At 37.9% G+C, this 23045-nt stretch overlaps 1 protein-coding gene across 14 annotated transcripts in view; it reads left to right on the plus strand.

The window, feature by feature from the left end:
- The first annotated feature begins 1261 nt into the window (after nt 1–1261).
- The window catches only part of HERC1 (HECT and RLD domain containing E3 ubiquitin protein ligase family member 1), a 109329-nt gene continuing 87545 nt past the window's right edge, over nt 1262–23045 (plus strand). For all 14 annotated transcript variants that reach the window (XR_015701448.1, XM_087744463.1, XM_087744464.1 and 11 more), the window contains exons 1-3: nt 1262–1402; nt 20642–21597; nt 22869–22964. Coding sequence is in view for 13 of the 14 variants with exons in the window: in XM_087744463.1 (XP_087600589.1) it covers nt 20668–21597; nt 22869–22964 (1026 nt within the window). In the remaining variant the exon portion in view is untranslated. The remainder of the gene's footprint in view (nt 1403–20641; nt 21598–22868; nt 22965–23045) is intronic.

Consider the following 23045-nt stretch of genomic DNA (forward strand, 5'->3'; position numbering starts at 1 on the left):
CCAAACGTATGCAATTCCTCCTTGCGCATGCTTGTCAATTTTCCTGTTTATTTAATGTAAGTCATTAACAACGTAGACTAATTCAGTCACAATATCCCTACCATTCTATGGACCACAACCAATCGACGTGGGTGTAACTGAAATTTCTCATTGTTTTGTTTCTTGCCAGTGTGGCCTCACTGATCTTACTTGGCATGTCATCGTTGCTGCCACGATCTTAGCCTATAATTCAGTCTTGATAGTATACTTTTCCTATTTTAGACCCAGAATTTCAATCCCCAGTGACACTTTCACTTGTTGTTGTTGTTATCCTGTTCATTTTAAGCCAAAGCCTTCTTTTTCCATATACTCCTGCTCATCCACTGACGTGACCTGTTTTGCCTTTTCTGCACACTTTCTATCCCTGCATACAGTATCTATTTCCCTTCCTTTCACTGACTTTCCAATACATCTATTCAATCAATATCCTCATCTAAATTAGGTATTTCATTCCCCTAACCTGTTTTTCAGACTGCTTTTATGCAAAAAACAGTTGTCTGCTGTTCCTCGCACTTTAAGAAAACAAATAAGCAACCGTTTTGGTAATGTTTTCATTCCCAATGGCAGTGGCCTGCTTCCATTTTCACTAAGGAAAAGCCATGCCTGCTGCACGCGCTGCCCCTGCTCCAGCCCTGCCCTGTGCAGGGAAAGGTCTGGGAAAGAGGTCTGGGCCCCTCTTTCTTCTGCACGCTGATGGTTTGTTTCCCGGTTTCTCCATGGCTCTTGCCACAGCGTCCCTCACGGCCCTGTCGGGAGCCCCTAAAGGCTCAGCAACAGGCGCCCGACGCGCAGCCCTGCGGCCTTGGTGCTGCGCGCACACCTGCACCACAGCCGCTCTGGGCAGCCAACGGCCGCGCCCCCGTCCCTCTGGCTGGGCCGCCGCAGGCCTCACCGGGGTGAGGCGGTGCGTTCCCTGTCCCTGCCGGCAGCCCCGCTGCTCGGGGGTTGCTTTGCAGCTCGTTTAGCCAGGGACAGGAGCTGGGCTGCCCGGCGGGCCGAGCCCCGGGCGGGCCGAGCCCCGGGCGCGCCACCGCAGCCTCGCCTGATGGCGGCCGCGGTCCTTTGCGGGGGAGGCGCGGAGCGGGCGGCCGCGCGCCCAGCTTTCCCGCGGCGCGGCCGGCGGCGGCTCGCGGCCCTGCGCGCGGAGGCGGGGAGCGGCCGGCGCCTCGCGAGACCCGCGCGGTAGCCCCGCGAGATCTCGCCGCCTCCCTCCCCCTCCCCGCCCGCGTCATGTTTTCTCTTTGACAAGCCGCCGTCGCCGTTGCTGCCGCAGGAGAGGACGCGGCTGCCGGCGGGGACTCGCCGCTTGCCCCGGCCTCGCCGAAGACCCGGACTAAGGCCCGCCGCCTCCCCCCGCTGCCTGGTGAGCGCTCGGCTGCGGGGGGCTGGCGAGCCCGGCCCCCGGTGGGGACAGGGGCGGGAGGCCCGGGCGAGCCCGGCGCGGGCGGGGGAGGGGGGTTCTCCTCAGCGTCGCTCCCCACCGAAACAAGCCGCGCGTCGCGGGGCGCGGCCGCGGGGTGTGGGGGGGCAGCTGCAGCCCCGCTGCACCCCGGCACGGCCCCCTCGCCGTGTCATGCGGGGGCGGCTGCACCCCCTGTGCCGCCGACGGGTTGCTGGGGGGGCGCGGGGAGGCGAGGCCGCAGCCCTAGCCACGGGCGTCTGGGAAGGGGGAAAGGTGCAGGCGGGGATGGAGAAAAGGGGGAGGCAGGTGGGGCCGCTCAGATGTCGGTGCCCTGTTGCTGAGGGTGAGCGAACGGCGGGTGCCCAGCAGCTTTTCTTCCTTTATAGGGAGGGGAGGAGGGGAGGGTTGTGCCTCTTCAAAGCAGTATAAACTACACAAAATCTGGGTTGTGCTTCGGCTGGGATCCTTGGAGCCTGTGCTTTTCCTCTTGATCCTCATGAATGCGGTTGTAGCACGGCCATGCGTTCTTCCCCTAAGTGTTAAATGCGTCTCCCTCAGGCTGTGTGCGTCCTGGGTGGGTCTGGCCGGTGTCACAAAATTCTGTCTGAAATTTGCCGTGCTGGCCTTTGTCAACTGTGTGTATGACTGTAGGTGTTCCATGTATCTCCAGACCTGTCATCTGAATTGCATCGTCTCCCTGTGGCCTATTTGCTGGCTCTTATTTGTAGTACTGAAAAATTATATGTATACTTCTACTTAGAGATGATTTATTTTGTTTTCTAAAGTGATGTCCTAGCATGTGTTTTTGTTTAACTTCATACAGTTAATTACTTTTAGAAGTTACTATATACAAGCTGCTTTTCATGTTTTTTAGGGACAGAATCCTATTGTTATGCTCTCTCCCTTTCACAGTGTACATAGGAGAGGTTTATGTGAAGTTGGTGAAACATCTCCATCTTCTGTTGTTTTAGACCTGTTCTTCATGTCACATATCTAAACTGATTGTTGCTTCATGGGCTGTTTAATTTGCTGTAGCTGAGACCATGTGCATACATAGCTGAAACCATGTGCATACATATATGTACATGTATATATACAGGCGTGCATATTAAGTTATGAGCTTGATCAGATTTGTAGTTTTAGCAAAGTGTTCTATGCTGTTACTTCATAACAAAACCTCAAAGCTATACACTTACACATATTGAATTTAATGCTCCTTGTTAGAGGCCCCATGTAAACCACATCTTCTCCATTGCATAGGAGTGTGGGACTGCAGAGGACTTGGATATCAGGATTGAGTCACATAGTTACGGGGAAAAATATAATAGGCATTTAATCTGGAAAGGTAGATTTTATACCTGGTCAGCCTGCTACTGCTTCCCAATATTCTAAGAGGAATCTATTAATTTTGTATGAAATATTAAAAGCTGTACAATGTTAGTGTGCTACAGGACAGAAGAAGGGCATTGCCAGTCTCCTGTATCCTTGCACTTACAAGGAATTTGTTAGGTGGCTTTATGCATAGTAGTTGGCTCTCAGAATGAAACATCTTAGGGCTCCTTGTCTCCGAGTATAAACAAACCTGTATGTGTTTGAGGCTTTCCTCTCTGCTCTTATATTCTTATTTAAATGTATCATGTATGTTTTGTTCGTTGTCTTAACATTAAGGATATCTGTTTTTGTAGCTGGAAGTATATAAGTTGAAGGGGGGGGTGTTGAAATTTTTTTCTGCAAGCTGTGTGAAGGAGGTATTGATATCTAATTGTTAATTAAGAATAATAGGGATATAAAGTCTTTGACTTATTTTTGCTGGAGGACCGCTTGGCATAGTAAGAATATAACACACCGTGGTTTTATTCATTTAATCTTTGAACCAAAAGATAGTTTACCAGTGAAAGCTTTTTCTCTTGTTATTTGAGAACTGAATTAAATGAATATTAGTTGATTAGGAAAGGATTTAAGTGGCGTGACTACTGTTTTTTGTCTTTCCTTTACCAATTTTAGATAGCCATAATCTTGCTTTTTCAAAGAAAACAGTGCAGGGGTGCTCTGCATGTTTTAAAGTATCAGTGATGATTGGAGTGGGACTATTTTACAGATGGGAAAAACTACACGTGAAATTAGTCTTTGTATTTTGGTAGTAAAATTAAAAGTGTGTACATTTATGTAATTTTGTTTGAGACTCACTTTTAGTATTCCAATCTTTCTTTCCATTTTTAATGTAATTCTTGTAATTATCATTGGGTAGAGAAGCACTTTTATCCCCATTTTAGAAACTAATAATGGAGACAAAAATCGTATGTATTTCAGGAAGACTTGGTGGAGCAGGCATTTGAGTTCTGGTCATAGGTTGTTATGAAGTCATTATCCTTTCAATACTACAGTCTTCATTTAGATATTGTACAGATACTTAATCTTCCTCTGTTTATATAACTTGAAAGATTTTTATCTTGCGCTAGTATGTTTTAGTTAAATGTAGGGTACATTTGTCTATGGCTGATTTGACTTCCTGGTGTCAAAGTTATCTTAGTGAATGGTGAGTATTGTGTTGGTTATGTTTCCTTCTCATGATTGGTTCTCAGAAGTACTCAAACTCTTAAATTGCTGGCAGGTTTTCTTTCTTTCTGTCTCCCTGTAGTGGTTGACAGTCATATGGAACATTCAAATCTAGTAGGTGCTTTCTCTTTAAAAACATCTAAAGTAGCCCTCAGAAAGTGAAGCTTTACTTTCCTAGGGCTGCTGAAGTAACTGGCAGTGTGCTGCACTGCTTACTGTGCATCATAGTAACTTCATAGTAACCCTTGTCATTTCTGAAGATGGAAAAAAAAAATAGCCTGGAACCCAGTGGCTGTGGAATTTGCCAGTCAACAGCAAGTGTAATTGTGGCCTGGGAACTGGCCAGGTATATTCTCTGGCCTTGACTGCCTGTTGTGATTGACCTGATGGCATCAAGCTAGCTGGGAGCATGTTCAGGTGGCTGAAGCAATCATGTTCTCTGCTGGAAGCTGGAATTAATTTACTGTTTAAAGAAGAGCCTACAGTTTCAGTCCTCCTTACTAGTGATAAAATTTTTTTGCTGTCAGCACTGCGTAATACAGAAATTTAATCCTCAAACGTTTCCTTACAAATGCAGAAATGTATACAACAGAAGTTTCTTTTTCAGTTGGTTATACTGGGAGTACTCTGAGTCAAGAAATGGAAATGTTAACACAAAGTATATGCTTTGCTTATTTTGCATTTAAGTTGTAGTCTAGCTCTTGAGTACTTTTTTTTTACTCTCTGAAATAAGAAATTGCATATTGAAGCAAAAATGGGCTCAACTGTATTTTAAAGTAGAATTACTTACACCTTATTCACTGTGTTCTGGAGAAAGAAGTGATTAAAAACTTGCTAAGAGGACCATCAAATAATTAGGTTATAAGTCATCCCTGGAGGTCATACAGTTACAGAATCATAGAATGGTTTGAGTTGGAAGGGACCTTCAAAGATCATCTAGTCCAACGCTGCTGCCTGGGCAGGGACATCTCTCACTAGATCAGGTTGCTCAAAGCCCCGTCCAGCCTGATCTTGAACATTTCCAGTGATGGGGCATCCACAACTTCTTGGGCAACCTGTTCCAGTGTCTCACCACCCTCATTATAAAAAAATTCTTACTTATATCCAACTTAAATTTACCCCCCCCCCGCCCCCCGTATTTGATGCATGGGGATGTCTGCTTCTCAGCTCCTCTTTTTACTAACTGCTTTTGATGATATGTATGTGGACTGTCTTCTACATTCTCAGCTTTTGTTTCAATGTACTTTTATGCATCTGAAGAAGTAATGGATTAAATTGATTTTTATAAGTTTCTCTGCTGAATAGTAATAATAAACTTTTATTTCTGCTTGGGTATGTTTTGTATGTTTTGTACAGCACCCAGGGGTATAAGGGTTTACATTTACAGACCATGATTAGGTTTTTGTATCACTTTCTTTATAAACATAAGGGCAAAAGAGCAAATAGATTTGATTTCTTATCAACTTAAAAAAACCTTTGTCCTACTTTTGTCTGTCTCCCAAAAGATTTCTGGAGTGACCAGTTATGACCAGCTGAAAGCATAGGATTATACTGATTTCAGTAGTAGACATGATAATGAATAAATAATCCTAAAGGAGCCCAAAATCATATAGGAAGACTAAATTTGGAAGAGTATCAGTAGAAGCTCAGCATGGCTTAGCTGATGAATATTCTGAAGCTAGGTGGAATTTAATGTTTGGAAAGAAAAGTTGATAGTTGGCTGCAAAATCAATCTGAATTAAGATATCAGTAATTTGGTTTCCATATGCTGAGCAGAAGGCTAATACAGGGAGGAAAGATAGTAGACATTGTGACCAATAGAGACAGGTGTTCACATAAATCAATTAATGTTAGTGTGTATTTCATTGTAACATTTTTCTTAGGAGTGAAGAACAGTCTGCTGTAGCTGCTGTTCTTGCTTGCTCTTTCTGGTTTAGTTCCTTTTGCTTGTCGTCTTGCTGTTCCAGATTTGTAGGAGGCCACGGCTTATTTTTTCTGCATTGTTTTGCTGTCCATCTATTATCTAGCACCTCTCCCTTTTTCCTTTTTTTCTGCTTCTACTGTCTCTTTTTGTCTCTTTAGTTTCAATTCTCTGTTAATTTGTAGTAATTTGTCTGCAGTGTCAATATTTTCTAATTTATCATTTTCTCTTTTTCTTTCCCATGACTTTTTTGTATAGGTTCCCATTTACCTCACGTCTGTCATGACATTGTGTGTAGACTAAATGTATTGGCCAAAAAGAACATTTGAGGAACGTTACCTTGCACAGTGATCTGTAGTGCTTTTTGGCATGAGTAAAATATTGAACAAATAACTGGCTTAGGCAGCATTATGTCCTGTTACTGTTGGTTTTAACTGTCATAGTTTGTCCTGGCCAGGAGTAATATGGAACATCTTGGAGGTTTTGTATTGCTTTTAGGTTTTACGTTGTTGGCCTATGACAAGGCATGACTTTAATTGATTTTATGTGTTCCTGGTTTCTAAATTAACCGTTCAAGAAAAAGGCTGTAAATGTTGTTTGGAGCCCTGGTATCTGCTGCTAAATCATATATATACAACCCTTTATTTATGAAAAAAAGAAAGCAAATCAAACAGTTTGCTTTTCATTTAGTTGTATTTTCAGATTGTAAAACGTTAATAAGGATTGCAAAAATTGCTGCATTGTAACAGTTGGTAGTGTGTGAAGCATGATTCTTACTGGGACTTTGTGCCCCCTTTGTAAGAAGTATGAAAGACGGGAATGGTAAAAAGTTCAGGTAATATGTCATTTTATATATTGTTAGGAAATGTTAGGACTGGAACCCAGCAAAACCAGAAAACAGTCCTTCTGTTGCACAAATTGAAGGTGTATTTGTATCTTGAATTCCACGTTCAGTTCTGGAGCCGTACAGATGAACATATAGATATATATGCTGATGCTACAGGTAGGTCATTATATCAATATAGATGATCATATAGCAATAAAGGAACTAGGAAGAAGGCAAAGGAATATGGTATGGATGATTAGAGTTATGCAATGCTTCCATGGAAAGAGAGAGTCTTTGGTTTCAGTTGATTCTGTAAAGGAGAAATAAAATAACCACATTTTTTGTGTGTCATAGTTGTATTAGAAATTGGACAGAATAATGAGATAATAATTTAGAAGACTTAGATACAGAATAAAGACTTTGGTTTACTGGTAAGAATGTTACATTCATTTGAATTAACAAAATAATTTATAAGGGCTCTAAGTGCTGATGCTACAAAACTAAAACGCTGCAAATTTGAACAGATTCCACGTGTATGGAATTGTAGTATTATCATCACAGTGAGGTGGTAAATAGAAACATATTGCATCAGGTTTTCACTCATATTTGGAAGAAATTAACTGTTCCAGACCTGTGATCAGCTATGTGTACAGAACAACTGCTTTCTTAAGAACTTATTTAAAGTAACATCCCAGAAAAAAGTTTTTGAATAGTCAGTCTCACTTGCAGTGAATGAATTGAATTGTATTCTTAATGAGGTAGTATAATTAGCTGATTTTTGTGATTGTGAAATCTTTCCTGAGTTTTGTGTCAATCAAAAGCTTGATTTTTTTCTGGTCCATCCACAGAAATTATTTCTCACTGTTGCAAACAAAGATTTAACTACTCTTGGCAATATTAAGAGCTGTAGTGCGCCCTGGCTGCCGTCTGTTTAAATATTAAATTTTCTAATCCTTTTCAGAAACCACCCAGGTGACACCATGCTTAAAGTACGTCTAGCACAGTTTACTCTAGGACCACTCATGTTGAAAATAGTAAAGGAAACTGCTGTGAACTTGAGAAAGATTGTTAGTGAACACCCGCTGAAGAACTCTGTCTTTAGAAATCCACAGACCTGCTTATTTGTTTTGCTTATTTGTTAAAGTTTTTTCTTTTCTTGCACTCTGTTTAGAAAACATCTTTACCTGTCCATGGGGGAAAGGTGGTATAACATTACAGTGAGGCAGTAAATAGAATTCAGGCGTGTGAGTTTCACAACCAGTTCTTTGCTTGTTCTTCAGTGTTGGTGTTTCCTGCCTTTGCTTTGACTGTACAGACTTCCAGCTTATTGTGTTACAAGCTTTTGTAATTAGGTTCCCATAAAATAACGATATATGTAGTCAGCATCTTAAAAAGGTTGCTGAAATTGCTAATTGCAGAGAGTGAGTAAGTGAGTGCTTATGAGGTTTATTTTTCCTCTGAGAAAACTTCTCATTTTTAGTACATGTAATGTTCGCAACCTTATAGGTGCGGTTTTTCAAGAGTTTTGCAGAAAATAAAATTTTCAACTGCTTTTGTGGCAGTTCTAAGAGTGTGAGCACTTAGCTTCTGTCAGAGTAATTGTTTTTGTCTGTACTTGATTTCTTCTGTAGCTAGACTAAGTTAAAGAAAAATGCCGTAATATGTAGCTTTATTAAATTCTGGCCTTGTTAATATCTTGAGTGTGTGTGCTAGAGTCACTGATTTAAGAAAACGTGTTTTCTTCATACTGACTGAAGATACAGTATCTCATTCTATGTATATTGGTGCTCAGATTGTGGTTCGTGAAGTGGTGCTGTCTTCATGTTTCCAAATTCAGAAGCTTCTGGGTCGTACTTAAATGTTTTTTTTTCATTACCTTTCTAATATATATTTTCACTTTTCAAGAAATTAATCCTGGTTTTGCTACAGGATATTATAACTTAACCCTTTATAAGTACTAAACTAATTTTCTAACTCTTCCCACATATCTTATAGCTTTTGGAGTAGGCTGTTGAAGCTGTTTTTAATTGCTTTATACCTAATACATTATTTATACAGGGAGTGAATAATCCTACATTTTATTCAGTTGACACTGTAGGGAGGAATAAAATTAGCTAAAGCAGAATTTGGATAGAATGTTAAATTTCATTCTTCTACTATTCTAAGAGTTGCTCAAATCTTTTTATAATGACAAGTGATAATATCTATGGTTTTTCTCTCCAGTTATAATATTGCTTCCTACAACACATGATTCTCTCCTCTTATTTCTCTGGCTGACATGCCATGCTTTTTCTGAGCAGAACAACATGACAGCGTTTTCCAAATCTTCAAGTAAGAGGCTTTTGTGTTTCGTATACATTTGTAATTGTAGGACTTTTGTGATGATGACCTGATAGTTGAACCTTCCTCAGTTGTGTAACTCGTGATGAGATACTTGTGTTAAAGAGATAGACCTTGTACAAGACACAATGTTTCCAATATTTTTGATTTTCATAAAGAAATGTTTGCAAAACCTCTTAAAAATCTGGGGTTTATTTTGAAACAATTAAAAAAGAAAGTAAGTGGAAGATTTGCGCTCTGCTTGCCGTTTGAGTGGCAGACTGCAAAAATGCAATCAGGTATGCTTAGAAGAAAGCATTATTACTATTTAAGAGAAAAGTGGCAGAGCAATAGACTTTCATGAGCCATAGAAAACTTTGAAACTTATAATTGTGTTAGTTGAAGAATGAATTTTGTAAGTTTAAAAATCCCCATGGACTGTGACAAGTGATGCCTAAAGACTAGGTTAAAAAATTGCCCTTGTTTAGTGTGTCCATTTGACAACACTTTACGTAAGACCAGTTTTGCTTTGGTATGTACTTGAAGATTCAAGTATATACAAGCAATGGGAAATCACTGTACTTGAAGATTTAGCTACATTTCTGACTTGATTGTTCAAATTTTCCTTTTAGCAGGCTGGGCAGCAGTTATACCTTCTTCCTTCCTATCTGTGGGCTTTTATTATTATTGAAATTCTTGATGTAATACCAGTGACTACCCGCATTTGACTATGAGGTAGAATGCCTGTGTTGGAGATCATGATGCTTAAAAAAAAAAAAGCCCTAAAATCAACTTCTCCCTTCCACACATTTAGGTAGTTTCTGTCTGTTCATAAGCTGAACGTGTGTGCTAAGGACCGAAAAAACAAAACACATTTTCTGGGGAAATTGTGCTATTACACTCTCTACTTTTTAAAATCCTAAGATAATATTCCTGTCTTCTACTTTTTAGTGATCTTTTGTACAACCTTCTTTTAAACAAAACAAAAAACCCTCTACTTTTTCTTGCCTTGACTTTCATACTTAAATCTCTTCTTGCAGGAATTTAGAGTTATCTCTTTGGAGTTGCCTAGAGCTGTTCCTCATCTTTCTGTTCCTCCTACAGTGTGTGCTGTAATCACTTTATATAGCTTCTGTTCCATCTCCACCTTTCTTTAATTCATCACAGCAATCTTTCTTTTAGATCTATACAGAGCACCTTCTCAGTAATTTTATTTTTTTTATTTTATTTTTTTTTTAAATCTAAACCCTACAAGGGAGCTTCCTGTTTACTTATATTAGGATAAATTTATCAGCTGCATGGAGGCCGTTCTTGAGTGACAAACTCAAATATGTCCCATAATTTCCAAGCTGACATGGAAAGGGAAGACTACATAAGTTCCTTCTGGGAAGTTGTGTATACGTTCTGTCCAGGGCCAATCTGTCCTGCTAAGCTGAGAAAAGGGACCTTTATAACCTTACAAGCTTTGACCTTCAACCCCATGCTAAAGTCCTTTTTAAATTATTATTATTATTCCCCCCCTTGGAATTTAGGAATATTTGCTGCACTTTCCAAATTCGAAAGTCCTTTGCCTGTATTGAAGTTGAGAACTTTTCTTACTGTTTTATAATTATTTTTTTTTCCCCTCTGGTGAATTGTTCTTATACTTGCATTTGAAGTTGATCAAAGCTGTCCCACTTACCTCAAAGTGAGAAGACCTAAAAACTTCTTGATTTCCAGAAGCTGTAGTAAAAATCTGAAAAAAAATCTCTTCTTAGAGATTTGACAGTCTTCATATCTGAGCCAACCAAGTGGGTTTATGAAAACTCTTTAGTGTTTGCTTTGTTCCCCTTCTAGAAAAATCTACATTTTCCATAGATAATTTAGGAGGTGGTCGTAAGTGGCTGGAAAACTTACTGTTACTTTCTAGTCCCATTTTACCTTTCTTATAGCACATTATATAAACACAAACCCACATTTTACATTGTTTCCCCTATAATTTCCCTTTGATGTTAACTTTGATGTTTTGAAAGAATTACTCCACTTTTGAAAATAAGTGTTACAGAGCAGTCACTTGTGCTTCAGACACGTATACCTGAAATACTGAAATATTTGTAGTATATACTATAAATACTGAAATATATATTTATGTATATATAAAAATACTGAAACATTTATAGCCGGACACCTATTTTGTTTTATCTCCTAGTCAGTTTTAGATCAGGGTATTGCTCATGCATCCATGCAGTCAGTGGCTTGGTATTGTACGTATAAAATAAACGAGCTGGGATTAATTGCAAGATCAAGTTTTTCTTTCTGTTTTGAGTGTTTAAATTACTGTGGTGAAAAAGAGAAGAAAGGAGCAGTGGTTATAGTTTATCACTTCATAATTTATTTCCGTTTCATGGAAATAACTTGTAAATTTAGTTATATGCATCTCCAGTCTCTTATTTTATTCTTATTTAAGATATAGGGATAGTTCTTATTTCCTTAGAAAATATGCAGTTTTCCTCCATAAAAGCAATTACTGTTTGCCCTATTTCATTAGTGATATAAACTTAATCTTAACTGAAAGCTCATTTGTTCAATATTCTGTTATACCTAACGATTACTTGCAACAGGCCTTTCACATTTTGATGCATGTGATTTATTATTTATTTTAGGCAAGCTTACATCTCAAAAAGGAATGTTTTAAGTGACCTGTAGGAAGTAGCCGGTGGTTTCAGGCTGAATTAATTCCTATCTAAGAAAACCAAACTCTTTAATAACACTGAATATTTTATATTCTTTAAAAATATTCGCTAGGTCACTGAAGACTGCATTCTCTCCCTGAAATATGACAACTTTTCTCCTTTTCTCTATATTTTAACTCAAAGGGAAGATCTTAAATGTTTTAATTACTATTAGTGTTTACTCTGTCTTGCTGACAAACACTTGCAGGCTCTTGGTTTTGTGTTTTTTTTTTTTTTTTCTCAATGCAGCAAACACTGTCTAAACTAAAACCTCTTTAAAATCACCATGTAAGCAAGTAGATGAACAGAAATATATGGAAAAAGGGGAAATTAAATTTATTGTAAACTCTCATTCTTGCTGAGTTCTTGGCCATGTGGAAATGTGTGCCAACAATTTAATTATTATAATTTCATAATGCTTAGAATTGCTTGTAAATTGATTTATTTGAATTTTAAATGCAGCCTATTATCTTCTTTTTATGCTTACTAATTATTGCAAGATGTGAAGACTTCATCCTGAGCTTAGAATTTGAGTGATAATAGCATGAAGTAATTTGTATATTTGGTGTTAGTTTGTTTACATAATGGGGAAAACCATGAAGAGACCAGAAGAGGTAGCTGTTTTGTACTTTTGTGCTTGAAAACACAGAATCTGAAACATAAGGGGATGATCATACGTTATGCAGTGAGGTGTAGCTTTGGAAGTTGTAGGTTGGTCTTTGGGTGCATTTTAAATGGCGGGCTGATAAAAGGAAAAAGAACCTTTGTCTATGCTGCAGGTAAGTTCCATGTTTCTTACATTAAGAGAGAGCTCTCTTAGCATATTTTCTTTTGTTATTTAAATGTTCCACTCTCCTCTTAGCTCAGGAAAAAAAAACCCAACCAACCTTGATTATGTTCTTGTTTTCACAGGTTTCATTTTTAAGTTCTTTTCTTCTCATTCCCTTTCATATGATGTAAGAGAAAAGACCAGCAGTTAGTGTCCCAGTTGAAGTGAAGGATAACTAACAGCTTTGTTTCTTCTACAGCTTGCAGATATTCCAGTAGAGTATTTGATGAATCTGAGCCTTTTCTTCAGTGCAGTTGTAGAGTCTGTGGCACTGTCTGTGACTCACAGAGCTATTCAGCATCATTTTTCACCCAACTTTAACAGTAGTTTCTAAGAGGGTGGTGGACAAATGCCTTTCCCTTCATCTTCCATTCAGCACCAGTTCTTTCTTTTTGGAGCTGCCACTAGTATCATTAAGGTTCTGAATCTCCCCCCTAGCACTTGTTAATGAAAACCACTTTCTTGGCAGGCATTAAGTTGGATAAGAAATATCCAAATTCTTTTGTCCAACTAATGTTTATAAGGAATGCAGTTGACCTTTGACCTTGCCCTGGGTTTTGTTGAAGGTAGTCTCATGCTTGTATCTTTGCTTTACTTTCTTTCATGTTTCTTCTTTACTCCTAGTATAAGACAGTTTCGTCGGCTACGCTTGATTAGTGTTTCCACTTACTTAAATGTGTTCCTGAATTATTTTTTTTTCTCACAGAGTCAACTCTTAGGTGGAGTTTTCCAGATTAGTTTCTAACTTTATGACAAAGAACTTGGAATTCTGAGTTAGCAAACAAGCTCTGAAGGCAGTCTTAGTTACCTTCAGGTTTATTCTACTGCAGCTGAAGTTGCTGCCACTGCTATTCTGAAAAAAATTCTACATCCAGGATACATAGAACTTATTTTTTAGGGTTTGATATTTTCATTTCGTCCTAACTGTTCTCTAGAGTAAGCTTTTGAAATAGGTGTTAAATTTGGTAAGACTGTCTTGTAGTCCTTGTTCAGCTGTGAGTTTTACGTCTATTTTAGTTGATGTACTGATCAGCAGCAGTAAAATATATGTGGGCAGTTACTCCCCCAAAGTGGGTATTTGCCAAACAGGAACTGTGGTTCTAAAAGATATGACAAAGGAGTTGTGTTGCAAATTCTCACTATTTACTACTACTTTTTTTTTTATTCTTTTTTTTTTTTTTTTCCCTGAGGAGAAGGAGAAAGCAAGGATAAGGGAAGGAGAGAGGAGAGCTGGGCTTTTGTGGTTCATGTTTTGTCAACGTGAATAGATTTTTCTCCACCTGGTGCTGGACAGATACATTTTTATATAAAGTAAAATATCAAAACTTTCTCTAATAATTCTAATTTTAAAACTTTGTTGTGTATCTGGAAATTATGTAATAGGTAATGTTCAAGGCATTATCTTGGTTCAATCCTAGCTTTTTTTGAACCAGTGAGAGCTGTTCACTTGGAAGATTTGGGGGTTTACTACATGTAAAATGTTGGCTAGTGATTTGACAGTAGGATAGGTTATTTTCAGATTGCTGAAAGGAATATTTTCTCTAATTGGAGTCCCAAAATATGAAACTATAAGCACATAACAATGTGATAGGGCTGTTTTTAAGGCAGAACAGTTGTTGCAGTTTCAAAAAGATCTTTTGGTTGTGGTTTGTTTTGTGTTTTTTGGTTTGGTTTTGGGTTTTTTTTGTTTGTTTTTGTTAAAATAGAAATCCCAGAAAGTTCTGGGAACCTTGAATTTGGAACTTTGAATTCAAAGTGTTTGAAGTGCTCCAGTGTTGAAATACTTTTATAAAGCTGTTGCTATACATTTAGGCTGTTTTAGGTTTGTGCTGCTGATAATGAAAGAAAAGTGCTTCCTTTCTCCACTTCTTGTCACATGTTTCTGCCTTCTCCCTTTGTGCTTGGCCGTATGATCAGCCATATGATCAGCTTGTTCAGAAAGCTGGTGGGACTACACGCTGGCCCACACTGCAGAATTGGTACCTTCCACATTGTCAGCTGACCTTGTAGTGGTTAGATGGAGTAAAACATCAGTGAATATATTCCTGTGGTCTTTCAAAGTCAAATGTATTTTCTTTTTGTCTGCACTTAAAAAGGCTCTGAAGCAATTATAAACCTTATATTTGTGGTCCTCGGACAACGAGCTGGAGGAAATAAACTGTGCTAACTATTGTTACCTAGTTTCTGGTTAACTACAGCGATACATAGTCACTGTGCTCGCACTCCACACAGAGACAGAGATAATTTACATTTGTATTCAGAGATCATTTTCAGGATTATATCAAATCAGCTTGTTGCCATCAGTTTATCCAGTTAAAGACCTGTCACATCAAACCAAATGTTATTTTCAAGATGGACCAACATATTTCTTTTGAAAGTTGCAGTAGGAGAGTAGGTCACTACTAAGAGCTCAGATTGAAGCTTCAGTCTGTATTTTTAGAGATGCATACAAGGGGAAGAGAAAAAAATCTTATCAGTTTTCGGGAAAAGGAGCAGTATTTGCACCTTTGAGGCACATGAGCAAGTGTTGTAATTTCTGAATGAAGAATAGGTGCTGTAAGTATAAAGCAAATGAATGAGTCTTTATTCAGATGACTTCTTAATGTAGCTAGATCCCCATGTATTGCCTCTTGAGAAGGCGCTAACTTTGTCACTGAAGACTAGAGTTTGGAAGTCTGCATTAATTGTTCTTACAGTTGCAATTCACATCAAACGGTAGTTAGCAAATCCTTTCTTCCTGACAAATGCAAAAACGTTGCCTTTTCTTTGTGAACAAGGTCCTGGATGTAATAATACCTGTCTGTGTCACTTGGAGGCTATGCCGTTAGTTTGGTTTGTTGTGTGAGTAAACAGAAGGTGTGTCTAGTATGAAATGCAAAGAATGCTCCCTCCCTCTGAATGGTAGTTAACAGTTGTGGCTCCAGTTTTTGTATGATAGACATGTGTAAGGATTTTGTCTGCTGTAATACAACTGAAGTTACTGGGACAAGGCTCACTGAGGCTCAAATAAGGCTTTTGATGAAGGTGCTAATCTATTGTAGAGAAAATTTGGCTGGAATAAAAGCAGGTGTTTAATAGCACAGAATGTGCTTTTTGGCGGGTATATTGGAAGAGCTGTATTATAGTTCTCTGATTTTTTTTTTTTTTTTTTAAGTGTGAAATGTCGAGTCTGAGAGAGAATGAAGTCATACTATGTTATCCATTGCACTACAAGCATTACAGCTGTAGTGAGCACATCGTCTCACTAGATGGCAGAGCGATTCCCTTCACCCCCCAGAGATTTAGTTTTAAATAAGATCAGATAGGGCTCAGACTACCAAATAACACAAACCTCATCTTCAGAGTATTATATTACTTTTTGGTGAAATTGTAATGCATTAGAACTTGAAGGGTCAAAGAACAGAAAGTGATCATTCAGAACCTATGTAACTTATGGTTAATGATTATAAAACAGGAGTCAAACAAATCTGTTTTGTACAATAGGAGGTAAAGCATTTGTGGGTTACTTTAAACAACACTTCTTTTAAAAAGAGCAGTTTGAAAACACTCTTGCTTTGAAAAAGCCTCCTTGCATATTAAGCTGTAAGTTAGCTTGACAAAATTTACAGTTAACATCAAGAATCCTCTTGAAGAAACTGGAGTTCCAAATGATAACAGCATTAAAATTAATAACTCAAGTGTCTCTTTGGGAGCAGTGTGTTCTTTTTATTTATTAATTTTTAAAAATTTTCTCAGACTTAGACTTAAAAGAACCCTGGACTCAACTAGTTGTGATCAGTCTGCATTCTTGTATGTGAGAAGTTTTTCAAGCTCAGTGGGTTTTTTTTTGGGAATTAGGGTCTTTTGGCGATGTTATCAATGCTTTTACTTTTGCAGTACTTGAACATTGTATAAATGATAGCTAAGAAACACTGTTGATTTTAATGACTTCATTGTTACTTCGGATGCGTGTGGTTCTTGTGGTTTATGTTTTTGCTGTTGAGTTCGAAAGCTGTCTACTGAAAATACTGTGTTTAAGAGGGTTAAAATATTAAGCAAGCAAAACAAGAATAAAAAAATTATTTTATTGGAATACAGAAATTGAAGTCAGTAAAAAAGTATCCTAAATCCAGTTGCAAAGCACTGAAATGCTGAAATGCCACTAGATTGCAAGTGAACAATAAAAATAGTAAGACATTAAAGTAGGCAGTCTTTGAAATCTATGGGACACGTATAAATATGAAATGCTCAATGTTCATTGCACTTATACTCTTCTATAGATTTCTCCTACTCATGCCAGGGTTCTGATCCAGAACTATGAATAGGATCTGGCAATGAAGCCCTCACTTTGTTTTTAAGTAGCTGGAGGTCCCAAAAGATAGTTATTCGAAAACCATATTGCATTCCTTTTTTTCAGTCTTATGTGTTGACAGAACAGCCTGGATTTGCAAGATGAAAGAAAAAAATGAGAAGAAATGGCCTGAAAAGTTTTATGATGCATGCTGCAGCAAGATATGTGAACTAGCTTGGATCCTGTAACCAGTATGGTTGTATCAACATGGTGCTGTGCTTGAGCTAAGATGACCTGCGAAGAAGCTATCCGAATACAAGCTTTGCTTATGTCTCTACTTAGTCTCACATAGGCCAACACTTCTAGACCATGCAAACACTGGTCTCTGCAGCACCTTGCCTTTGGGTACCAGTGGCATACATGAATGGTTTTGGTTAGAATCATTTTTCGAAGAGTACCAGTATCTTCCATTTTTGAGCTCTAAACAATACGTATAGTATAGGAATTCTAGTCATTGCTTTACTCTTGGGAGAACACTGTCAGTTACAGTTCCTTGTTTTTTGGTCTATGGAATTTCTTGTTGTTATATGAGAGATGTGGACTGTTCAGTTTACATTTTTGTCAGAAAAGCTACCCCATTAGGCTAACCTCCTTTATCCTTATAAAATACCAGAATGTGAGAGCAGGGTCACCCATTGTATAATTCAATGCAGATATAAATCATTATAATGCTGAGATATGCTTATCAATTCTGCAACATTTTAGGTCTTCAGATCTAAATCTTGAATTACCTTGTCTATTAAATAAATGCTGTTCATGTGTACTTTTAAAATAATAACTGGATAAACTAAAACTGTGGTTACTAACATTAAAATACAAATCTGTAGTACTTGGAAGAAGTGAATTATGGTGAGAAGTGTATCGTGATAAAGAAGAAATGCCATACATTGCTGCATTCGTATGGAACAGTCTTCCCCCATACATCCTCATCTGTCTGTGAGAGAGCAGTCACTAAGACAGCATTAGGCACTTTATAAATAAATTTAAAAACCAATTAATTTACTTGTGACTCTAAATATTGCAAAATTGGAACAAATTTCACTTTGTGTTCTTGCTGCAGATTACTTAGGATTTCTTTTTGTGATAGATATCTCTTCAAGGAAGATCTTCTTGTTAGCTTGAAATAAATGTTTTCCTAGTAGAATGACAACATGAGACTAGAAAAATTCTCTATGTTGTGTATCAGAATTTACTATATTGCATTTAAAAAACGTTTGCCGTTTCCATTAGAAACTCATTGCAGAATTTAACTGGGAACAAACTGCTGAGTTTTTCAGTTTAAATTAATTTGTGATTGTTTCATACCCATTTGTTCTTATGCCCATATTCTCCTTGTGCTTATTTAGCCACTCCTGCCCCCTTTTTTCTCTGCTGTATTTATAGACCAGATTTCATTTTATTTCATTTTTATTATGTATTTATTTATTTTGGTTTGCTGTGCCGAAAAGCCACACTCCTAGTCTTACCTTCAGGCTAGATTCTCTGTTAGGGTAGATCAGAGGAATAATCTTTTTCTCTGCATGATCCAGTGTCAGTCTTTAATGAGTTCAGGATATAGGTGACAGAAATCCAGCTGGCTAATCCACTTGGTTAGCATTTTATAAAATTGTGTAAAAATACTTCCCTTACCTAACCTTCCCTAACCATTCTGGAAAAGCTTGTTAATGCTACTCAGGACTGTATTTTCTTTCATGCTGACTTATGATCCCTCTGTGATTCACTAGACTCTTCTACTTTTGAATCTCCAAATAATAATTTCTCTACTTAGGGAGAACTTTTTATTCCATAATTGTATAAGCTCGCATATTTTACTATTAAATTTCAAGCTATTAATCTTACTACTTCTCACTTATGTATTGTTCTTCCCCTGTGACATATTCATCTACAGTGATAGAGATACCTCTGCACTTTGTGTTGTCATTGTTTTACCAACTCATTAATCAAAATATTACATTGTTGGTTTCAAGATAGAGAAGATATTTCAAAACATAACTAAAAACTAACTTGATTTTTTTCCCCTGTTTTCCTCCAAATTTTGTCTTCCTAACATACAGTTCTTCTATAAACTTATATCACCTTAATTTTTGTGAGTGGTTTATTACAGCATCATTTGCCTAAATAGTACTGTGTGCTTCTGAATATGCAAGATGCTGTTCTGGTGATTTTTTTTTTTAAATGGCTTACACTTTCATTTTGAGTGATATGGTTAAGAGGTTTGCAGTGACTGAGCATTGGGGAACTACAAGGCCATATGCACATTTGGCATACTGTCCATGCCATATACCTGTGGTGTGTCATCCCTAAAGAAGGACTATGTAGAGAAAATAATATGCTTTTCCAACACTATATTCTCCCTTCTGAAAGTGATCAAAGAGGACTTGTTGCTATGTTCAGTTTGAAAGTTGATGAACTCAGATTAAATTTCAAAAAGGCCTGATATTCTGTAACCTAACTGTAACTTTTCCATCTGTTGATTTATTTTAGATTTTGAATTTTAAAACAGTGAACAAAAAATGCAATCCTGTGTAATTAATTGTAAATCTTGAAACTACTCTTCATTTAAGCCAAGTTATAGTGGTTTAATCAAAGCATTCAAGTCTCACACATGGATTTTGTAACTGAGGCTTTGGGCTGCCTGTGTAGAACTCAGACCCTACTGCGTCTCTCAAGGGAATAACAAGGGCAAAAGGGATTTTTCCATTCAACTAAGTAAGTTGACTTGGGTTCAGGCAGTGCAAAAGTCAGAAAAGAGATGTATTCCAGGGGCTAGTGCTAGCCGAATAAAGCTTTGTGGTATGTGGTGAGGAATCCCATTTTAACCATAGGATTCCCAGGAATTTTGTAGCAATTTCATCATAATGTTTCATTGAGTTTGAATCCGTGTAAAAGTGTCATGATTCATAATGTGTTGGGTTTTTTTCCTAAAATTGTCGGCAAAGAAAGATCTCTCAAATTAATTGATGTCTTTGATTTGAAAGAATGTTGTAAGCTGTCAAGTTGGTTTGGCAATCAAGCAGTGTTGTGGCGTTATTAAGTTTTCTCTTTATCTCCATGTTGTTAGTGATCCCTTCCTTAAAAATCTGTCCAAAAAGCTTTGAATACTTTCAGAGTCTTACATTATACAATATGTTAATACAATGTAATACATAATGTTTGATACTGTAAATCTACTTGGAATAGGTGTAACGTGCATTGGGCTCTGAAGAGCCTATTGACTGAATTAATAGAATCTACATAATGTGCCTCTCTAGCAGTTAAGCCACCTGTCCTGGTTTCCATTTAACATTCTGACATGGATTTTAAGGAGATCTCTAGCTTACCTTAGAAAGGGTATTTTCATTGAAACATAGCAGAATTAAATCTGCTTTGTGTGAATTTTTGTGCACATGGATGTAGAAAATGCAGGCTCATACTAAAATTTTTACATCATGTTAAGGAAGTTGCACATACGTGTGTACTTATTTGTTTAAAATGAAGATAAAAATTAATCTGTAAAATGTCTTTTTTATACTACTCTTAAACTATACGGTTAGCATTTGATCTGAATTCCAGGTGGCAGCACTTATATGGGTAAAATGGTGGAACTTCGGTAATTCTTCGTGATTAATCATTTGCTTTTGTAAAGGATTATTAGGATTTGCCCTGCTGTGAGTAATAAGTTCTGTAGATAATATTGCACACCTATTTACAGTTTTTTTTCATCTTCAGGACTAATGGCAAAGGAGTAAACCAACATGGCAGCTATGGTCCCACCTGTGAAGCTGAAATGGCTTGAACATCTAAACAGCTCCTGGATCACAGAAGACAGTGAATCTATTGCAACAAGGGAGGGAGTTTCTATCTTGTACTCCAAGTTAGTCAGCAATAAAGAAGTAGTGCCATTGCCCCAGCAGGTTCTGTGCCTCAAAGGACCTCAGTTACCAGATTTTGAGCGGGAATCTCTATCTAGTGATGAACAGGACCACTACTTGGATGCCCTTCTTAGCAGCCAGCTGGCACTGGCGAAGATGGTATGCTCAGACTCTCCATTTGCTGGAGCGCTTCGAAAACGTCTCCTTGTGTTACAGCGTGTCTTCTATGCACTTTCTAATAAATATCATGATAAGGGTAAGGTGAAACAACAGCAGCATTCACCAGAAAGCAGTTCTGGATCAACAGATGTGCATTCTGTCAGTGAACGTCCTAGGTCAAGTACAGATGCACTCATAGAAATGGGAGTTCGGACTGGATTAAGCTTGTTATTTGCACTGCTAAGACAAAGTTGGATGATGCCTGCATCGGGACCCGGCCTCAGTCTTTGCAATGATGTTATCCATACTGCAATAGAGGTCGTGAGCTCTTTACCACCTTTATCTTTAGCAAATGAAAGCAAGATTCCACCAATGGGGCTGGACTGTTTATCACAAGTAACAACATTTCTGAAAGGAGTAACAATTCCAAACTCTGGGGCAGACACTTTAGGTCGTAGATTAGCTTCTGAATTGCTTCTTGGTTTGGCTGCCCAGCGAGGTTCCTTGCGATACCTCCTTGAATGGATAGAAATGGCTTTAGGTGCTTCAGCTGTAGTAAACACCATGGAGAAAACCAAGTTGCTGCAAAGTCCAGAAGGGATGATCAGCTTTGATTGCTTTATGAGTATATTAACACAGATGCGACGATCTTTGGTAAGTATACCAGCTTTGATTTTTCTACATTGCAAATGTAGTTGCATTCTTAACTTTAAATAGTTTCTCAATACTGAATGCCAGTTTGCTGAATAGTTTGCTTAATAAATTAAAAAAGATTGTGTTGGGGTTTTTTTGTGAAATATTTCTTTCAGTATTTCCTTTGTTACCCACCTTATCTTTCTCTTCGTCCCTGCCCACCCATTTCCTAGTAGGTAAAGGAGATGAAACAGCAAAGCAATCCCTGTGTTGTCAGTTCTGGCATTATGCTCTAACTTCAGGAAAAGAATCAAGGACATACTTGATCCATTTGCACTTTACATTTAAAAGTTAGAAAGCATGGAACAGGTTTTAAGGCTTGCTTTGCTGAATTTACTTAAAATTCAAAGTTTTGTAATATGCATTTTTCCTGTTCAAAGTTATTTATATCGGACATTCCTGCACTCCAGTTAACCTGGACCTCTGCTTATACACCTTTGGAGAATCAGTAAGATTTGAGATGTTTGGTGCTTTTGGTACCGCTCAGAAATTAATGCGATAAGAAAACAAGCTAAATTGTTTGGAACTATGGCACACGGCTTTGTATGTTGAGTGCTTACTTCTGGTCCTTTAAAGCTATGAAATTATTGCACAATATGCAATCATTAGCTGTGGCAAACTTCTGCCTCATATAATCAGACTGAAACAGGAAAGGACTTTTTCCCTGAAGTGGTCATTCTTTTCTCTCCTCTCAGGCTTGTAATGCTTGCTAATAAACATGAATTTTAAAAACTAAAAAATTTAAAGAATGGGGCCCATGAGAAGGGCATGGCAGTGGCGGGATCTGAATTGGATAGAATATCTTGATGGGCAACTTTATTTGTTGTTGGTTTTGGACTAGGTATGAAATTAGAGACCAAAATGTGGAAGATATGTAAACACAAAACTAATGATGATTAGTAATTTTTAAATTAAATAATAATCACTTCAAACTAAACACAAGTGACATGCATTTCAGAAAAAAACATTATTAGGAGAAATTAACTCTAAACCCAGATATTTTCACAAAAATGAATAAATAAGAATGTTTAACTGGCACTTGTCACATTTTTGGTATCCTGAGGTATATGCAGATATCACAGCTCAGTGGAGAAAGGTTGTTTACTTATGTTTATAGAAAGAGCTTTTAATTTTGCTTAACTGGAAGAACAAATCCCTAATGTATTTTGTACAGGTGCACTGTTGCTATATGGAAGTATTTTTCTCATAATAACAACATTTTAAAATTGTAGGGGTCATCCGCTGATCGAAGTCAATGGAGAGAGCCAACCAGAACTTCTGATGGCTTATGTTCTCTTTATGAGGCAGCTCTGTGTTTATTTGAAGAGGTATGTCTTGAAATGAACCTTGACTTTAAGGTAATTGTAGTTTACTTCCCTCTCACACATCTGATTGGTGTGTGCATGTGG

This window comes from Nipponia nippon, unplaced genomic scaffold (genome assembly GCF_047370975.1).
Source record: "Nipponia nippon isolate SJK-2023a ecotype South Korea unplaced genomic scaffold, ASM4737097v1 scaffold_9, whole genome shotgun sequence".
Taxonomy (NCBI): Eukaryota; Metazoa; Chordata; class Aves; order Pelecaniformes; family Threskiornithidae; genus Nipponia; species Nipponia nippon.